Here is a 15,375-nt window from a genome sequence, read left to right as displayed (position 1 = left end):
TGCACTCCAGTCTGGGCGACGGAGTGAGACTCCAACTCAAAAAAAAAAAAATCATTCAAATAAAACTGATCATTTTCTTTCTTTCTATCCTTTTTTTTGAGTTGGAGTCTTGCTATTGTCCAGGCTGGAGTACAGTAATCCTTCCGCCTCAGCCTTCCAAGTAGCTGGAACCACAGACGTGCGTCATCACACCTGGCTAGTTTTTTGATTTATGGTAGAGATGAGGTCTCACCAAGTTGCCTAGGCTGGTCTCGAACTCGTGAGCTCAGGCAGTCCTCTCACCTCGGCCTCCCAAAGTACTGGGATTATAGGCCTGAGGCGCACCATGCTGCCCAGCAAAACTGATCATTTTCAATGGCTGCATAATATTCTAACTTGGAGTATGCCATAATCTAATGTATCCGCAAACAGAGACTTAGGTTGTTTCTCATTTTGCCTTGGTGTGATTAGTGTAAGTTGGAGATCGATATTTCAGTACCATTTTCACCATTATCCTCCACTGTCTGCAGATGCAGGACCAGACCAGGGAGCCTACTTCACAAAAGAATAAACTGTGGCTCAGAACTACTTAAGGCCTCCTGGCTAGTCCATAACCCAAACTCACAATCGGGACTCCCCAGCCTAAAGTCTTTTTTTTTTTTTTTTTTGAGTTGGAGTCTCACTGTGTCACCCAGACTGGAGTGCAGTGGCCGCTCCTGGCCACTGCAGCCTCGACCTACCAGGCTCCGCCTCGATCCTTCCGCCTCAGCCTTCCAAGTACCTGGAACTACAGGCGCGCGCTACCACGCCCGGCTGATTTTTTCGATTTATTGTAGAGATAAGATCTCGCCAAGTTGCCCAGGCGGGTCTCGAACCTGCAAGCTCAGGCAATCCACTCACCTCAGCCTCCCAAAACAGCCTAAAGTCTTAACTCCCATGATATTGTGTCGAGGCTTGGTAGAAGGGGGGTGCAGGTGGCTCCCCGACAGTGAGAGGCTTGACTTTGACCGCAAGCCAGATATCTTCATGTGCAGGCCACGTGGAACAGCTGCGTGGGCCATGGCTATGCCGCCTTTTCCAGCAACACCTTCTGCCCATCAAGGCCTTGCCAGGACTGCCTCCTCCGAGGTGGTGTTTGGTCTCCAGGAGTGTCTACATATGCCTTGAATGCTCACAGCGCTGGCTTGAGCTTTGCGAAGGAGAATGATCACTTTCTGTCCTGGGCCAAAGTTACCAATCTGGGTGGGATCTTTCTCCTCCCAGCCCCATGCCTCGCTAGTGTCTTCAGTCTGGGAGTGGGTCCTCAGTCACTTCATCAGGTAAAGTGGAAGGACTCTGGCCAGTTGAAGAAAAAAAAAAGTCCTCTGGCTTCCAGATTCTTGGCTAGACCTGTGCTGGCCTAAAATAGCTGGAGCGCCCACAGGAGCCTGAGGCTTGGCTCAAACTCTAAGGTTTGCTAAGTTTGGGGGCGAGAAGAGTGAGTGTGAGCTGGGAATGTGGTCAGGGAAGGCTTCCTGGAGGAGGTGGGGGCTGGGCTGTGTAGGGTTCAGGCTGTGTGGGAGCCAGCTGCCATCCTAGGAGGCTTCTGCACCCCCTTCAAGGCTCCTTTTTGCCTGGCAGGCTCCCACACCTCAGCACTCTGCTAGGGTCACCTCCTCGGGGAAGCCTTTCTGAATTCCCTCGCATTATGCTTCTGCAAGCCTTGACTCACTTCAAAATGTCCAAAACACTGCTAAAAGAGATGGTCCCACCGCTGTCAGCGAGAGGAGACGTTGAGTAGAGCCTCCCTGAGTGGGGACATGGACTAAAGGGTCCTTGAGTGGGGACGTGGAGTAGAGGATCCCTGAGTCGGGCTAGCTAAGGGTGTGCTGCCGTGGAGGACAGTGGCGATGGACAAGGGGTGGCTTGAGACACGTAGGAGTGAGAATTATTTCTCAGGGAGCAAGAGAGGAATCACAGTGGACCCCGCAATTCCCGACCTCGCCAACGGCGCCCCTCCAGCGCGAGTGTGCTGCTTTCTTGGACACCAGCGGAGAGGCGCGGCCTCCTAGGCAGCTGTGGCCAGAGCAGGTGTGGTCCTGGCCGTTTCGGGGCTTTGTCCTGCCCGGCCCTGCTCTGCGGCTCACGGAGGCCCTGTCGCCCCCAGGCCGCCCTGACGGAGAGCGGTCGCCTGAAAGAGCGCCTGACGGTGCTGCAGCTGAACAGAGACCTGCTGGTCAGCGTCTTGGGCCCGGAGAGAGCCGCGACGCTCCTGGAACAGGTGGCGGCATCCGCGAGGGACAGAGACCTGCTGCACAATGGCCTCCTGCAGAGGAAGAGCAAGCTGCAGGTGAGCGTGGCCGCCGCGCGGGGGACTCGAGCCTGGCCACGGGGCTGGGGCCACCTGGGGAGGCGGGCGGCCCTGTGTTCTAATCCGCTCCTCCACTTGCGCTGGGGATATCCCTCTGTGCCCGCAGTTTCAGGCTCCTCGTATTTAAGCTGGGCAGAATTCTTTTTTTGTGTGAGTTGGCTGGCGTGCAGGGGCACACTCACAGCCACCGTAGCCTTGACCTCTTGGGCTCAGGCGATCCTTCCGCCTCGGCCTCCCGAGTAGCTGGAACCACAGGCGTGTGCCACCACGCTCGGCTAATTTTTTTTTGAGTCGGAGTCTCACTGTCGCCCAGGCTGGAGTGCAGGGGCACGCTCAGGGCCAGCGTAGCCTCGACCTGCTGGGCTCAGGCGATCCTTCTGCCTCAGCCTTCCAAGTAGCTGGAACGACAGGCATGTGCCAGTGTGCCTGGCTAATTTTTTGGTTTATCATAAAGATGAGGTCTTGCCAAGTTGCCCATGCTGGTCTCGAACCTGTGGGCTCAGGCAATCCTCTCACCTCAGCCTCCCAAAGTGCTGGTATTACAGGCGTGAGCCACTGCACCTGGCTTTGGGCAAGATTCTGATATGGCCCCTCTAACTGGGTCCCTGGCCCCCAGCCTTCTCCTTGCTGCAGTCAAAGTGAATCAAGAGAGGGTTCAGCCTATAATCCCAGGGCTTTGGGAGGCCGAGGTGAGTGGATTGCCGGAGCCCGCGGGTTCGAGACTCTCCTGGGCAACTTGGCGAGACCTCATCTCTAATAAATCAAAAATCAGCCGGGGGTGGTAGTGCGCGCCTGTAGTTCCAGCTACTTGAAAGGCTGAGGTGGAAGGATCGCCAGAGCCCAGCAGGTCGAGGCTGTGGTGGCCGGGAGTGGCCACTGTACTCTAGCCTGGGCGACAGAGTGAGACTCCGACTCAAAAAAAAAAAGAAACGGGATAAAAACTCTTGGGAGCTTTAAACCACCTAGAGCTGGGAGCTCGTATTATTAGTGACACATTTCTAAATGACCACACTAAATCAAAGCCCCAGCGTGGCACGTAGTAGACAGCTGTCTCTTTACGTGACAAATGTTTGCTGAGCATCTCACGATGACATCAGTAACAGCTACGATCTACGGGACGCTCACTGTGAGCTGGGCGTGTGTTCAGAGCTTCAGAGCTCGTACATCAATATCCAGTTCACGTAGGAACACCATGACGGGGGTGCTGTGGAAACTGAGGCAGGCTGGTCCAGTCAGCGGCTCCTGGTCCACTGGGGCAGAGTCGGGACTCAGCTTGCGATCTTGTGGAGCCTCTATAGCCTCCAGCCCCAGGGCCAGGCACCGCTCTAGGAGGAAGGAGGGCGGAGGAAGAAGGCCCAGGACGTCACCCTCAAACCCTCGCAGCCTGGTGGGGGCGGGAATCAACTGCCAGGCGCCGTCGGAGGGCCGTTCTCAAGCCAGGGCGGGCATTGGCTCTGTAAAGGGCCGGATGGTGCAGGCTTTTGTATCTGCAGGGCAGTTGGCCTCGTGGGTGCCCGCTCAGCTCTGCCTCCGAATTGTGAAAGCAGCTGTCCATGAATGGGCGTGGCTGGGTTTCAGTAAAACTTTATTTCTAAAAACAGGCCTCTGCGGGGACTTGGTTGGTGAATGAGGCGTGTAGTTTGCCCCATTCTAGAGGCAACAGTTGTCCTGTTCAGTCCCCTCCTTGAGCTGTCACCAGCCAAACAGCCACTGGCCCATGCTGGAGATTTAGACCCTCACTGGAGGTCTGACCTTTGTCTCACCAGGGTCTCTGCTTGCTTATCTGATGGCTCCTGGCCTCAAGCTGCTGATCCTTGGGCCTATGATAAGCTGTCTTGCTTGGCTACGTATTCTCTAAGGAGAGGCGCACAACCCCAGCAGGGTTCAGAGAAGGCTCCCCGGAGGGGGTGGCCCCCGAGGGAGTCTGAGCTGGCCAGGGCTGGGTCTGCCCACTCGGCGTCCGCGAGGGCGGCTCTTCACACGTGGGGCCCGGTCTGTCTCTGCAGAGTTGGCTCGCTCAGCACAAAGACTTTGGCGCGGCCTCTGAGCCCCTGCGGAGAAAACTCCTGGACCTCCAAGTCAGAGTCCAGGCCGAGAAGGGACTTCAGCAGGACCTCCCTGGGAAACAGGCCCAGCTCTTGAGGCTGCAGGTGAGGGGTCCGTGGGGCCAAAGCCCGCCGCTCCCAGAATCGGCCTCCTTTCTCAGGCTGTCACCAGCCCAACGGCAGCGGCTCGAGCCGAGAGCGGTCCCTCATCGGAGGGCAGACCCTCCGTCTCACCAGAATCTCTGCTTATTTATCTGATGGCTCCTGGCCTCAGACCGCGGGTCCTTGGGCCCAGCAGACTGATAAGCCATCTTTGCTAACTCCTCACTTCCAAAGTCTAACCTGGGTCTTTGTCTGTAAAATCGCTTGGCTAAGTATTCCTAAGGGGTCCAGAGGCTTTCAGTTGAACAAACCAATTTGGGCCCGGAGGGTAAGTATTTTAAAATTCGCCTGGGCTGCGAATGGGCTGATCACAGATAATTGTTGTCCGGATACGGCCCTTGCTGGTTTTTAAATTGCACGTGATGCAACAGTTATCGTTTTAAAACCCGAGCGCGGCTCACACGTAAATCCACGGTGTTCCTGGAAGACATCACACATTGTGCGTTTTGGGCTTTAAGACTAAATGAGGAGGGGCTTCCTCAAAACAAGAGTGGGGCCTCCCAAAGTGTTGTGATGACAGGCGTGAACCACCGCCCCGGTGCGAACAACCAGAGTGGGTTATCAGTTTGGGTCCAGATGTGACTTTGTCCCCTGAGATGCCATCTGGTCCGTAGCAGAGTTTCTTTCCATGCTGTCCCAGAATATTTCTGTCCGATTCTGGAAAATCCGTCTGGCTCCAAGCCTGGGACCGTCAGTCTAGCCACGTGGTGCGGCCACTGGCGTGGGAGAGACCCCCAGGCCCGGGAGGTCTCCCCTCTCCCGCTCCCACTCAGAGCCTCCACCCTCATCAGCCGCCACCCTGGACAGGCAGGAAGCACAGCCCACCGCTCCCTTCTCTACTGCAGGAGCTGCAGGAGGAGGGGCTGGACCTGGGGGCCCAGCTGGAGGCTGTGCGGCCTCTCGTCCAGGGGAATCCCAACCACCAGCACAAAATGGACCAGCTCTCCTCCGACGTCCAGGCCCTGCAGAGGTCTCTGGAGGTAAGCGGCCACCACTGGTATTTTTCTTTCGTCTCTCCTTCCTTCCCTTCCTCGAGCATGCAGCAGACCACTATGGAGCGCCTCCTGTATACCAGGCAGCGTTCTGGGCCCTGAGCACGGAGGCCCTACGAGCGAGATGGCCAGGGCCCCTGCTTGTCCTGGGAATTACATCCCAGCTAGGTAGGTGGACACTTCAGCAGCGAACAAGTCCACGTGCAATTGCACGCGCCGACTTCCCAGGGCAGTCCAGCGCCCCGGAGGCCCCGGCGCTGCTGAGTGTGTGCGAGGCGCCCCCTCGTGGCCACCTGAGATCTTGCTGGCATGCGTCCTGGATCAATTCCTGCTCTGAGCCGTGGGGACAGACCGGGCCTGAGGACCCCTCGAGGAGCAGACCCCAGGCCCTCTTGTGACCGTGATTCAGATGGAGTCCTGGGTCTGCCTTTGTACCAGGCTCGAGGCCCCAAGAACCCCAGCCCAAGGCGGAGTTCTCCGTCCTAGCCAACCTTACGCACCCGTCTCCATGACAAGCACCTCGAATGTCTTTCTCACGGTCCTGAAGCTGGTAGGTTATGCAGGTGACCCACACAGCAAAGAGCAGTGAGAGCGACTCTGTGAGAATGCCATCCCTCAATGCCCAAGGCCTCCCAGATGGCCACGCTCGAGGCTCCGGGAACGGTCAGGGTGCGGCCCTCCCCGTGACCGTGGCCAATGCACGGCCACCTCCAGTGCTGTGGTTTCTGGGACGTGAACAACCCTTGGTGCGATGCTGACCAGAATCCCAGGGCGGGCTTCCATCGGGCGGGGAGGTGGGCGCTTCCCTGCAGGGGGCAGCCTGGTGAGCGCCTTCGCTCAGGCCTGATAAACGGGTTCCTTACTGCTGTGGATGCCGGAAGGACTCGTGTGGGAGGTAGGGTGAGTCTGCATTGCTGGATGGTCCTCCCAGGGCACCCACCCCATCCCGTCATCATCACGGCCGCCAGAAACACCCCTAGAGTTTCCAGGGAGCGTGGTCCCACCTGTAAGGCTCATTGGTCTAAGTGATAATTAAAGTCTGCATGAATTCATCTAATTCCATTTAACAAAGTAGCAGCTGGCGGTCTCACGGTAGAAGGGTGGGAGAGAGGAATTGGAAACACTGTCCCACCCATCAGGAGCCCATAGAAACCCCTAGAACCTGCACAAGTCAGGTTTATTTATTTATTGAGTCGGGGTCTCACTCTGTCGCCCAGGCTGGAGGGCAGTGGCACGCTCACGGCCACCACAGCTTCAACCTTGTGGGCTCAGGCGATCCTTCCACTTCAGCCTTCCAAGTAGCTGGAACTACAGGCACGCTACCACGCCCGGCTAATTTTTGATTCATTGTGGAGGTGAGGTCTCGCCAAGTTGCCCAGGCGGGTCTCGAACCCACAGGCTCAGGCAATCTACTCACCTCAGCCTCCCAAGGCGCGGGATGACAGGCTGAGCCCCCGAGCCCAGCTTGGATTTTTTGACTTATTGTAGAGATGAGGTCTCGCCAAGTTGCCCAGGCTGGTCTCAAACCCGGCTCAAAATGCTACTTTGAAAAAAAAAAAACACGGTACGGACACACGATCGTTGCCAGCAAGAGGAGCATCGAGTCTGTCGCTCGATGAATTGCAAGAAGTCGAAGGCCTCCGTGTCATCGGCCCCCAGTAAAACCCAGAAGAACAGCAGCCTCCGAGGCCCCCAGGCCTCTGCAGGAGCTGCCCGGCTCCCCATTCCCGACCCTCAGGGTTGACCCCGACCTGCACGGGCTGGGCTTGCCTGCTTTTATCCTCATTTAAGTGGAAGAGGACGGAGCGGTTTCTTCTGTGTCCGCCTTTGGCCATCACGTGATGGTCGTAAATCCATCCGTGGCGTTGCGTGTGGCTGTAGACGTCCATGCTTGCTACCGTGGGACGTGCCGTCGTGTGAACAGACCACCGTGTCTTTCTTCATTGGACTCTCGAGGGTTGCTTGGGTAGTTGGCGGTTTGGGGCTCACACAGTCCACCCCTTGGTGAATGTGTGTCCCCGTTTCCGTAGGCAATGCCAGGTGTGGGCGGGCTGGATATAAGGGGTACCCATCTTCGGGGCTCCCACAGGTCCGCCCCGTGGTGAGGCTGGTTCCGGGGATGACGTCGGGCATGGGTTGGCTGGGTCGACAGTGAACCCGCGTTCAGGGCTAACACACATCCGCCCCTTGGTGAGGCGGTGTTCCCGTGTCCGTGGGTAACCCCGAGCGTGGGATGGCCAGGTGTGCGGTGCACCCGTGTTTGGTTTCCGTAAACACTGGCCCGCGGTGCCCACGAGGGGTCGTGCCCATTGACATCTGCATCGGAGGTGGACAAGAGGCCAACTCCCCCGCCCTCACCTAGACTTGGCAGTTTCCAGAAAAGTAAGGCAGGCTCAGAGACGTCTGAAACCAGAGTCGATCTTCCTCGGTGGAGCCCTGTGCGGGGAAGGAGGGGGGACCAGCCTCCCGCCTCGCTGCTGGGTGGGGAGCCCTGGGACCCTGGCGGGTCTGGGAGCCCTGCGGGGATGAGGGGACGCCGGGTCTCTCCCCCCGCCATGGCTCAGGCCCCCGGGCCCTCACTGTGCTGCAGGACCTCGTGGACAGGTGCCAGCAGGGCGTGCAAGAGCACTGCGCCTTCAGCCACCAGCTGCTGGAGCTGCGGCAGTGGGTCACCGTGGCCACGCAGAAGCTGGAGGCACAGTGGGAAGCCGTGGACCCGGGCAACCTCACATCCCGGGAGGCCGAGGTCAAGGTAAGGTGCCGGTTCTCTCGCCTGCCTCCCAGAAAGCCCGGACAGGCCCAAGCGCCCACAGCGGGGAGCAGAGACCGCCCCTGCCCGGGATGTCACTGTGTGTCTCTGCGTCCTGCAGAGGCTGGTGGCGGACTTCCCGGAGAAGGAGGCCCAGCTGCCTCTGCTGGAAGCCCACGGCCAGCGGGTGATGGAGAAGTCCTCTCCGGAGGGGGCCGCGGCGGTGCAGAGGGCGCTCCGGGAGCTGCTGGAGGCGTGGCGGGCTCTGAGGCTTTTGGAGGACAGCCTGCAGAGGTAAGACGCACCCCGGCTGCCAGCCTCTCCGGGGGCGGCGCCCCTTCCTCCTGGGAGGGCTGGGGCATGGGGAGCCGGTGGCCGGGCCCTTCTGCGAGTCCGGCTGGGCGCCGGGTGTCTCGGGCAGCTCCACACTTTGGCCCGATTGGGGATTCTAGCGGGGGCAGGGGGAGTCCGGGGACGTCCCTGTCTTGAGAGGCAGCCTCTAGCCCATGCTGGCTTGGCCTCATCCCTCCCTGTATCAATGGGCAGACACACTTTTCTTTCTTTGGAGTCAGAGTCTCACTCTGTCACCCAGGCTGAAGGGCCGTGGCATGCTCGCGGCCGCTGCAGCCTTGACCTGCTGGGCTCAGGTGATCATGACCTGCTGGGCTCACGTGATTCTGCCTCAGCCTTCCAGTAGCTGGGACTACAGGTGCGCGCCACCATGCCCAGCTAATTTTTGATTTATTGTGGAGACAAGGTCTTGCCAAGTTGCCTAGACTGTCTTGAACCCCTAGGCTCAGGTAATCCTCTCGCCTCAGCCTTTCAAAGTGCTGGGATGCCAGGTGTGAGCCACCGTGCCTGGCTCATTTTATTTATTTGTTTGCTTATTTTTGAATTGGGGTCTCACTCTGTCACCCAGGTTGGAGCGCAGTGACACGCTCAATCCCGGCCACTGCAGCCTCGACCTGCTGGGCTCGGGTGATCCTTCCGCTTCAGCCTTCCAAATAGCTGGGACCACAGGTGCGTGCCTCTATGCCCGGCTAATTTTTTATTTATTGTAGAGACGAGGTCTCGCCAGGTTGCCTAGGCTGTCTTGAACCCCTGGGCTCAGGTAATCCTCTCACCTCTGCCTCCCAAAGTGCTGAGATGACAGGCGTGAGCCACTGCACCTGGCTGGGCATACGCACCTTTATGACAGGGGAACATGGATTTAGAGTGGAAAACTGGACCAGGCTCAGTGGCTCAAACCTGTAACCCAGCACTCTGGGAGGCTGAGACAGGAGGATTCCTTGGGGCCAGGAATTCGAGACCAGCCTGGGCAACATAGTAAAACCTCGTCTCTACCAAAAAAAAAAAAGGTGAAATAGTAATATTAATGGCAGGGCTCGGTGGCTCTTGCCTGTAACCTAGCATTTTGGGAGGCCAAGGCAGGAGGATCACCTGTGCCCAGGAGTTTGAGACCAACTTGGGCAACATAGCGAGACCTCACCTCTACAAAAACATTTAAAAAAATAGCAGGGCATGGTGGTGCATGCCTGTAACCCCAGTTACTCAGGAGGCTGAGGCGGAAGGATGGCCTGAGCCTGGCAGGTCGAGGCTGCGGGGGCCGTGAGCGTGCCACTGCACTCCAGCCTGGGTGACAGAGTGAGACTCCAACTCAAAAAAAAAAAAAGAGAGAGAGAATTATGGTAGAGACAGTGCCCAGCCAAGAACATATTATCCCCACGTTCTGGAAAACCCATCCCCGACAGGAGATTCTGCTCTTCCTCCAAGTGCAAGAGAAGGCCAACTGGACCAGCAGCCTCGGTCAAGAGAGATGTGGAGGGCCCTGGGAGGGAAGGAGGGTCTTTGGGGGAGGTGCGTCTTTAGAACAGCAAGTGGCCAGGTGTGGTGGCTCATGCCTGCAATCCCAGCACTTTGGGAGGCCGAAGCGAGAGGATTGCCTGAGCCCGTGGGTTCGAGACCAGCCTGGGCAACATGGTGAGACCTCGTCTCTACTATAAACAAAAAAGTAGGCAGGCGTGGTGGCGCACGCCTGTAGTTCCAGCTACTGGGAAGGCTGAGGCGGAAGGATCGCCGGAGCCCAGCAGGTCGAGGGTGCGGTGGCCGGGAGTGGCCGCTGCACTCCAGTCTGGGCGACGGAGTGAGACTCTGACTCAGAAAGAAAATAGTGATCAAGTCGGAAACTGGACATGAGCGTGCCTTGGGGACACTCCGACAACCTGAATGGGGACACTGACCCCCCATCCTTGGGGCTCCGCTCACCCGGTGGACCCCACCACACTGATGGGCTGTTTGCCTTCTCAGCCTCATCAGAAACTGGCAGCTGCAGAGGACGGAAGAGGATTCGGGGAAGAAGATGGTTTTCACCAATAACATCCCCAAGTTTGGGTTTGTCATCAACCCCGCAGATCCTCTTCCCAGACCCCGGCAGCGGGTGAGTGTCTCGTGGGCCTTTGGGCGGAGGGCCCGGGTCCCGGGTCCCATGATGGGACGGGGGCCCCCAGCACAGCCCGGGCCCTGCCGGGGCCACACGCACAGCCCTGAGGCACGGGGCAGCCCATGTGGGCCTGCCCCCGCTATGGCCCAAGGAGCCTGGGTTGCCAAGGTACAGAGGGCCGCAGGGAGCCCAGACTGGCAGCACCAGGCTGCCAGGGGTGGTCGCGGACGTGCCCTGGCCAGACAGGCCCTCCCCTCCCTGAACCCCACGGCAGCCCCTGCAGGGAGGAGAGGACTTCCTGCTGGCCCCACCTGGGAGCTGAGATCGGGCACGCCGGGTCTGCTTTTGTGCCATCGCTCTCATTTGTAAAATGAAGTAGCTACATCGTATCATCCATCACTGTCCCTTACTGCTTTTCAAAAAACGGAGCTGCCTTGAAAAGAACGTTATTCCTTTTTAGCTCGGTGGCTCAGTCTGTCATCCCGCGCTTTGGGAGGCCGAGGTGAGTGGATGGCCTGAGCCCGCGGGTTCGAGACCCGCCAGGGCAACTTGGCGAGACCTCATCTCTACAATAAATCAAAAATTAGCCTAGGCAGGGTAGCGCGCGCCTGTAGTTCCAGCTACTCGGAAGGCGGAGGCGGAAGGATCGCCGGAGCCCAGCAGGTCGAGGCTGCGGTGGCCGGGAGCAGCCGCTGCCCTCCAGTCTGGACGACAGAGTGAGACTCCAACTCAAAAAAAAAAAAAATGCAGGTTCTAGGCCTGGCATGGTGGCTCATTCTGGTAATTCTAGCACTTTGGGAGGCTGAGGCAGGAGGGTCACTTGAGCCCAGGAGTTTGACAACAGCCTGGGCAATACAGAAAGGCCCCGTCTCTACCAAAAAATGTTTAAAAATTAGTCTGACTTGGTGGCGCACACCTGTAGTCCCAGCTACTTGGGAGGCTAAGGCAGAAGGATCGTCTGAGCCCAGGAGTTTGAGTCTGCAGTAGGTCTGAGTGGGGCCCACAATCTGATTCTGCATTTCTTTTAGAGGCAGGGTCTCACGGTGTCACCCAGGCTGGAGTGCGGTGGCACCATCATGGCCCGCCACAGCCTTGACCTCCTGGGCTCAGGCACTCCTTCTACCTCAGTCTCCCGAGTTGCTGAGACTACAGGTGCACACCACCATGCCCGGCTGATTTTTGGACTTTTTTTGTACAGACGAGGCCTTGCTATGTTGTCCAGGCTGGCCTTGAACGTCTAGGCTCAAGCGATCCTCCTGTCTTGGCCTCCCAGAGTGCTGGGATTATAGGAGTGAGCCACCGCACTCAGCTTTGATTCTGCCTTTCTAAGAAGCTCCCAGGACATGTCCATGCTGCTGGACCCAGGGGCACAATTTGAGGGCCCCACGGGCAGTTAAAGGTTTTTAAAAAGCGTGGTGCACATGGGCAGACAGGCCAGAACGAGGGATACCGCGGCACGGTGATCGTGACCCCGTCCCGGGCAAGGACGCCCTCTTGAAGACAGAAAATATCAGCCGAATCCTCAAGGCTGAGCGGGAGGGAGGAGGGAACAGAGCCACGTGCCCCACGAGGGGATGGTGTTCAGAGACCCAGAGGGAGACGGCTCCACTTCCGCGGGCTGAGACCGTCTGCAGGCTCGGCTCAGCCCGGGGAGACGGCAGCACTGGACACAGGCCCAGCCAGAACCCGAGGCTCTCGGGCCCCCCGGGGAAGGGACGGGAAGCCACCAAGGTGTACAAGCAAGGGCTTCGCCGGACCGGCTGACGTTTCAGACAGTCCACTGTGGCCACAGAGTGTGGCAGATGGGTGTGACCCCCGCATAGCCATCCTGGCAAGGGATGACGCTGGCATCCACCAGGGGACCGGAAGGGGACAGGGAGGAGAGCTCGTGGCCCCTAATTGTGGCTGCACTGAGTAGAGATGTGTTCCTCATCCTCTGGCCTCCCTGTCCCCTCTTGGGCGTCCTGTCCTGTCCCCGCTGCTCAGCTCAGGGGGCCTCCCAGGACACGTGACCGGTGGACCTTTCCACCCCTGAGACCCCGGTCATGCGCGTTCCCGCAGGTGAATCTGCTCCAGGAAGAAGGAGGCCGTGAGGATTTCTCCCAGCGCCTGAGGAACTTTAAGCTCTGGTTGCAGGTGGAAAACTCCAAGCTGGTTAGAAACATTGCAAGGAGAAGCGCCACCGCCACAGACCTGAAGACCAGAGAATCCAAGCTGCAGGTGTGTTCCCAAGGGAAGATCCCTCGCCCGGAGGGCTTGCCCCCACAGGTGTGTTTGTCACCGGGGGATTCTTCAAGAAAAGGAGCGCATCCGGAGCTGTTCTGCCTCGTGTCTTAATAAGGGGGTTTAAATGTTTTGGGTTCAAAGATTTTGGAAGAACTTTCCCCGGCATTCATTCATTCATTCAGCCTACTTCTTCTGTATTTCCCTACTCGGAAGATCTCACCACTAGTCCCTTGACTCCTGTATCGGTTAGCTATTGGTGTGTAACAAACACACCTCCCCCTGTGGTTTAAAACAGCGACTGCTTATTTAACTTGTGGTTCTGAAGCTCAGCAACTTACGCAGAGCTCCGCTGGATGGTGTTTCTCATCTCGGCTCCCTCGTGTGCTGTCAGTTACAGGTCAGCCGGGTGGCTCTACTTCTGGGGTCAGTGGACTGCTGAAGATGAGGGTCCCACCTCCCCTCTTCTCCTGGGGGACAGTCGGACTTCCCACAGCTGAGGCAGGAGCTGGGCGAGCAGAGGGAGGCCTAGACTAGGAACCTGCATGACACTGCTTGCCCTGGATTCTCTTGGACGAAACCAGCCCAGATTCCAAGGGCTGGAAAATGGAGTCACGGCTTGATGAGGGGGACTGCCGAGTCGTGTGGGCAAGGGCGTGGGTGCGGCCAGGAGAAAGAGGAACACGCAAGTCTTGGCCATTTTTGCAGTCGATCTACCGCTTCTTTGTTTTTCTTTTTTTGAGTTGGAGTCTCACTCTGTCGCCCAGACCGGAGTGCAGTGGCCGCTCCCGGCCACCGCAGCCTCGACCTGCTGGGCTCCGGCGATCCTTCCGCCTCAGCCTTCCGAGTAGCTGGAACCACGGGCGCGTGCTACCACACCCAGCTGATTTTTGATTGATTGTGGAGATGAGGTCTCGCCAAGTTGCCCAGGCGGGTCTCAAACCCGCGGGCTCAGGCAGTCCACTCACCTTGGCCTCCCAAAGCGCTGGGATGACAGGCTGAGCCACCGAGCCTGGCTTCTTCTTTGTTTTTCATTCCTACACCTAATTAGTCACCCAGCCTTGCTTGATTTCACTCCCAGACATTTTTGCTTGTCCCCCTCACTCCCATTGTCTTAATCTAGGCACTTCCTATTTTGACCTTGATTATGGCAATAGCCTCCCAACTGGTCTCTCCCCTCCTTCCCCACACGCCTGTTCAGGTCATGACTCAGTATTCAGCCAGAATAACCCTTTGGAATCACAAACATGACCATGACCTTGTCCTGCCCTAATGAAAACCTTTGAGTGTGGAGGTTAGACCCCTGAGTTTATCACACAAGGTTTTTCTCAACTAGGTCTCAGACTTCCTCTCTTTTTCCTTATTTTTCTGTAGTTTCACTCTATGTTAGGGTTTGGATTTCTTTTTACTTATCCTGCTTGGAATTCATTTGATTTCCTGAATCTGGGGTCTAGAGTCTTTCTGGAAAATTCTCTAACATCAGTACTTAAAATATTGTCTCTGCCTTGTTCCTGTCTTCCTTTTTGTCTGTGGTGTCCTTTAAATATATGCTATTCCTTTTCACTGTGCAATTTATGACTCTTACCATCTCTTGTGTATTTTTTATCCTTTGACCTTTTCATGTTGCATTCTGGATTTTTTTATGACCCATTTTCCAGTTTTTAATTCTCTCTTTAGCCATGTCTTATTTGCTATTGCACATGTCTACTGAGTCCCTACGTTTTGTTATTCTATTTGTCAGTTCTAGAACTTTTACTAGGGTCTTTGAATAATCTGCTCTGTCACTCTTTATAGCTTTCAGAGCCTTGGTGAACATTTTCAGCTTATCTTTTAATTCTTCAAATACAGTAAACACAGTTATTTTACAGAGTGTGTCTAATGATTCCAGTATCTCAAGGCATTTGAGATATGCTCCTATTGCTTCTGCCAGTTCTTCTTGGTGTCTTGTATCTGTGTGTGGCTGTTTTGATTGTGAGCTGGACATCGTGTTTCAGAAAATGTGTCTAAGAGTACTTTGAGATTTAGGATAACCTTTCTCCAGGGAAAATTGTGTTTGCTGCTGGTAGACAAGCAGGAGCTTTACCATCCTGTGGCCCCTGAATCCAAGTTCAAGGCTTAAAGCTCCCTGGCCCACTGAGATGACTTGGAGCTGGGCTGCAAGTCCACACAAGATCTAGATTTACTCCTGGCTAACCTATTTCCTTTGAGGGTGAAGCTTTTAGGAGTCTCAGCTGAAGGGGGATGGTATGTCAGACTCTCCACCTCAGCACAGCCCAGAGTTTGACCTTCCTCTTCCTAGCCTTCTGAGGCTGCCAAGACCACGGATCTGTTTTGCAGCTCTTTCTCCCACACTGGCAAATGTTCTAAGGGCCAAAGCAAGTCTGAGCCGGGCTCGGTGGCTCAGCCTGTCATCCCGCGCCTTTGGGAGGCTGAGG

At 56.8% G+C, this 15,375-nt stretch overlaps 1 protein-coding gene across 1 annotated transcript in view; it reads left to right on the top strand.

Moving 5' to 3' along the window:
* SYNE3 (spectrin repeat containing nuclear envelope family member 3) overlaps window positions 1-15,375 on the top strand; it is a gene marked incomplete at its 5' end in the record, with an annotated part of 59,903 nt that overhangs the window by 18,309 nt on the left and 26,219 nt on the right. The window contains 7 exons of the mRNA XM_008055843.2: window positions 2,126-2,308; window positions 4,336-4,479; window positions 5,382-5,516; window positions 8,119-8,280; window positions 8,399-8,571; window positions 10,585-10,714; window positions 12,779-12,985. Of these exons, the coding sequence (XP_008054034.2) occupies window positions 2,126-2,308; window positions 4,336-4,479; window positions 5,382-5,516; window positions 8,119-8,280; window positions 8,399-8,571; window positions 10,585-10,714; window positions 12,779-12,985 (1,134 nt within the window). The remainder of the gene's footprint in view (window positions 1-2,125; window positions 2,309-4,335; window positions 4,480-5,381; window positions 5,517-8,118; window positions 8,281-8,398; window positions 8,572-10,584; window positions 10,715-12,778; window positions 12,986-15,375) is intronic.

This window comes from Carlito syrichta, unplaced genomic scaffold (genome assembly GCF_000164805.1).
Source record: "Carlito syrichta isolate Samal-C Ts95f unplaced genomic scaffold, Tarsius_syrichta-2.0.1 Scaffold301970, whole genome shotgun sequence".
Taxonomy (NCBI): Eukaryota; Metazoa; Chordata; class Mammalia; order Primates; family Tarsiidae; genus Carlito; species Carlito syrichta.
This window is presented reverse-complemented; position numbering and strand designations above follow the sequence as displayed.